Raw genomic sequence first — 3,899 nt, 5'->3', positions numbered from 1 at the left:
ACAAGTATTACTCTTGCCCTGTAAGCGATTTTCAGTCCAGTGAAACAAATTTCTTCCTGTAGAGCCTTCCTGCATCTTGAAAGTGAAGCCCTACGTGGAAGTTTTTATGCCCACTCTAAAAGAGGGGATGCCCGTCTGGGACCTTCCCTTGGTCCTGCCGCTGCCCACCTGCACCCTAGGCTGTCACCCGGGCATGGCCGCCCTGCATCCTCCGCATCCAGCTGCCCTGTTTTCCCTCCCCCTTGTCCCCTTCTCCAATTTTTTTTTTTTTTTTTTTTTTTGAAAATAGCTATTAATTATGACCCCCAAAATGAAGCATGTTGCGATAACGCATGGTTGAGCAACCCGCTTTGGAAGAGCTATGATGCTCTCTCTGTACTCTGTTTTTAGCGAAATGCAGAATTGTTTTTTCCAGTTCAGATTGTCCTTTCCCAAACTTGACTTTATTTTTGTGCTTTACTCATATTGTTCTACCTCTGTATATTAGCATGAAGCTTTTGGGCACCTTGGGTACACTCATTTATATGGAGTTTATTCAAAAAACAAACAAAAAAAACCAAAAAACAAACGCAAAAAAACCAAACACCCCCCACCCCCCCCAAAAAAACAAGCAGCGTCACTGTCCATTTATTTTATTAGCTTGCCCCGATTGCCTCAGTTATATCTGTTTTGACTTGAGAGATGGCACGTTGCTGATACTTTGCTGCCTTCAGTGTTCAGGCTGGTTTAGTCTGGTGGCAGAAGCTAAATTTCAAAATGTACATATTTAAGCACATGACACTTTCCATATTTTCTCACTGGTACTGACTTCTCCCTATGATTTTCTATTTCGGTGACGCTTCAGTGTTACAAACGTACCGTCACCAATTTGCAAATTACAAAACCAAAACCCAGGAATGCAATGTTCACAGTCAATCTGCCACGGTGTCCAGCCTTGCTGAGAGCGGAGCTGAAGGGATTGAATGGTTTATCGGTGTACCTTCCAAGCGTTTAAATAGTTCTTTATACTATTAGTATAAATTAATTATGCTAGTAGTAATAATTTACTGTTTACTATAGTAACTAGAAAATTATTTGTAAAGCTGGATAAATATTAGGGTGAAATTAATGTGGTTTCATAATTAACAGAGATAAATTCTAGCAACATTTTTTGTTCACTTGCTGCTTCCTTTCATATTCTAGTCCTGCAGAAAAAGTACACTTGCCTTCTTTTTCAAGAAATCTTTTTTTCATAAAGTTTGCAAAACTCAGGAACTTTTTTTTCCTGCAAGATTGTATCCCAATCTTAGTCTGGTAATTTCAGTTTGTCGTTTTGCAAAGGCCTTTCTACAGTGTATGTTTGATTGTAATTACAAAGTGCTTTTCACTCTCCCACAATTTGAGGTTGTGTGTAAATGTATATCTTGTATGTATATATATATGCACATCTATCTTATTTGGAATTAGATTTTATTTGGTTTAGACTTTAAACCAGTGTTATAGTTTAAAGCTTTGCGCTTATCTTGCACAACAGAGATGGGTTATTTGCCATGTTAGTTTGTCTGAAATACGCTGTGAAACTAGCGTAAGGGGGTGGAACAACTCCTGAAGAAATTGTTCGATACAATGCTAAAGCGTTCTTTTTGTGGGTGGAGTTTAGGATTTCCTGAAGAAATTTTCCTCGGATCAATTCAGGATGTTTTGTTTGCGCAGCAGATACAGCTCAGGTAAGGGACACAAACCCCCAAACCCCGTGTTTGTGGAGGGGTGCCTGGCTTTGGGCGCGCTTGCCGAGGTGGTGGTGGAGCGAGCTCTCCCTGCGGTGCCCCCGGCAGGGAAGGGGTGCTCGTGCTCTGCCGGGCTGCTCTTGGCCTCGCCTGGAGAAAAGCATCTTTACCGACCACAGTACGTAACCATTCGTCTAAATACCTTCCTGAGCCACGCTTAATTGCGACCCCCAATTAATTGCACTTTCAGTTAATGAATTACCTCCATCTCTGATTTGTGTCTGTTGCAGTCACTTGTATTTCAGCCTCCATCAGCTGTTTTTGGAGACGTATCTAGGTAGAGCTTTGCCTTATATTCCTGTAGGGTATGACAAGGGCTTGCTAATAACTTTTTATCTCCCTGCTGCGTTATCATTTTTTGTCCCGTGGAGTTCCTGAGTGTTCAAGCAGTTCTGTGGCGCAGTGCAGCTCGCTGACGCCAGCGCTTGATAGCCTAATGATCATCTTAGCCTGGCGAACGCTGCTGGTGGGGAGAGGTCTGGGAGATTGTGTCAGCTTCCCCGTCCACACCGCGGTGTTTCCAGCAGGCAGATGCTACTTTAAACTGGGCGAGATTTTCATATGAATCCTGTTTTTTAGCGGTTTATTGGGACCTGCCAAAAGCAGATGGTAGCTCCCTAACCACTGGGTTATCCGGCTTGGTGGCCGTCCTGGCATGGTAAGGGGATGGCGGAGCACGGGGCAACACGTGCCGCGTCGTGTCTGTGGGCACGTAGCTGTACGTAGCACTGTAGCTGCCTCGGATAAAGCACGTCTAGCAGCGTGACCGGGGGAGCTGGCGTGGGCACGGCTCTGTGGCTTGGCTGGTGTCGGTCGGCGTGCGTTGCGCTGCCAGCCTGTCGAGACCTGCAGTCGCTGGGCTGAGAAGTCTGTTTGCTTGTTAATTCCTCGAGCCAGCCGACGGATCTGCCCGCTGGAGCCTCCCTCTCCTAAGGCAGCCGAAGGCATCGGGAATGCTGTGTATTCCTGAAGCCTTTCAAAGCATGGGATAGTAAAGAGATGGCTGGTTGTTGACTGCCGACCTCCACTGTGATCGGGACGTTTGCTGCAGAAGAAGCCCCTGTTTGGAGCCGGAGAGGGGCAGGCCGTGGGGAGCACTGCCCCGGTGGGGTGCCAGCATGCCAGGCTGTGTCGGGTGGTGCCACAGGACAGCGGTACACCTGGCTGTGTCCTCTGGGTCTGTACCAGGAGATGAAAGACCTTGTGCATACGTAAATGTCTCCCTGGCTGCAGCTAGGGGCACTTGGGAGCCTCGAGCAAATGTGTATTTAAAACAAAAGAAGGACAAAAGCTAATGCCTACAACAGGATCGTGTATATGTTTGTCCTGTACAGAAAAGCCGAATGGCTGGCGATGTCTACGCTTGCCTCAGGGCAAGGCACGGCACTGGGGGGCTGCCTGCACCTGCGCCCCAGCTGGCCGCGTTCGACCCTCTGCGAGAAGGACGTGACCCTTTTTTTTGCCTTCTAGGTTAAACACCTTCCTGTGATAAAAACAGAGGGCTGCCTGTGCAAACACAGGTGGCTTTGATGAAAGAATACGGTGGCGTTGTATCGGGGCGTAGTGCCAGTGAGCCGGTCTGCAGATAAGGGTCTCTGGAAGGCCTGCTGCCCTTGCCACCTCCGCCTTCGGTGGCAGGGTGCCGCGGTTTGCCGCCCGATATCGCCAGCGCCAGTCCCTGCCCAGCCAGGTGTTCGCTATTCGCTGTCGCTTTGTGTCCCTGCTATCAAGTCGCTGCGGTCTAAAGATAAGTTTACTGCACTCCTCCTCGTCTTGCGCTCTGCTTCCTCAGTGTTTTTATTGGAAGTGAGATCCCAAGCGCCTTCTGTTTGTTCCCAAGAAGGTTTTCGTAGCCTAAACCTATCGGCAGTGGTTCCCGCCGTCGCTGCCTGTGAGGAGAGCCTTCGTGCTTGCTAAAATCCAGGTCTGGGGGTCGGGCGGTGTCACCGTGCTCGTTGGATCGAGCCGTACGAGGTCTTTGTAGGCACGCGGTTGGCAGTTGGGAAGGGGTCGGTGCTGCGGTTCACGTGGACCTCGGGCTCGGAATGGGCCTTTTTTGCGGTCTGGGCTTCGCCCTGCCTGTGTGTGTGCTGACGGGCACCGGGGGACAAACGCGACTCCGGAGTGACCCAG

At 49.0% G+C, this 3,899-nt stretch overlaps 1 protein-coding gene across 1 annotated transcript in view; it reads left to right on the top strand.

Moving 5' to 3' along the window:
* CARS2 (cysteinyl-tRNA synthetase 2, mitochondrial (putative)) overlaps positions 1–3,899 on the top strand; it is a gene marked incomplete at both ends in the record, with an annotated part of 24,093 nt that overhangs the window by 13,246 nt on the left and 6,948 nt on the right. The window contains one exon of the mRNA XM_009706656.1: positions 1,640–1,706. Coding sequence (XP_009704958.1) covers positions 1,640–1,706 — 67 coding nt within the window. The remainder of the gene's footprint in view (positions 1–1,639; positions 1,707–3,899) is intronic.

This window comes from Cariama cristata, unplaced genomic scaffold (assembly GCF_000690535.1).
Source record: "Cariama cristata isolate BGI_N322 unplaced genomic scaffold, ASM69053v1 scaffold20108, whole genome shotgun sequence".
NCBI classification, from domain to species: domain Eukaryota; kingdom Metazoa; phylum Chordata; class Aves; order Cariamiformes; family Cariamidae; genus Cariama; species Cariama cristata.
Note: the sequence above shows the minus strand (reverse complement) of the source record. Positions and strands in the feature narration are given on the sequence as shown.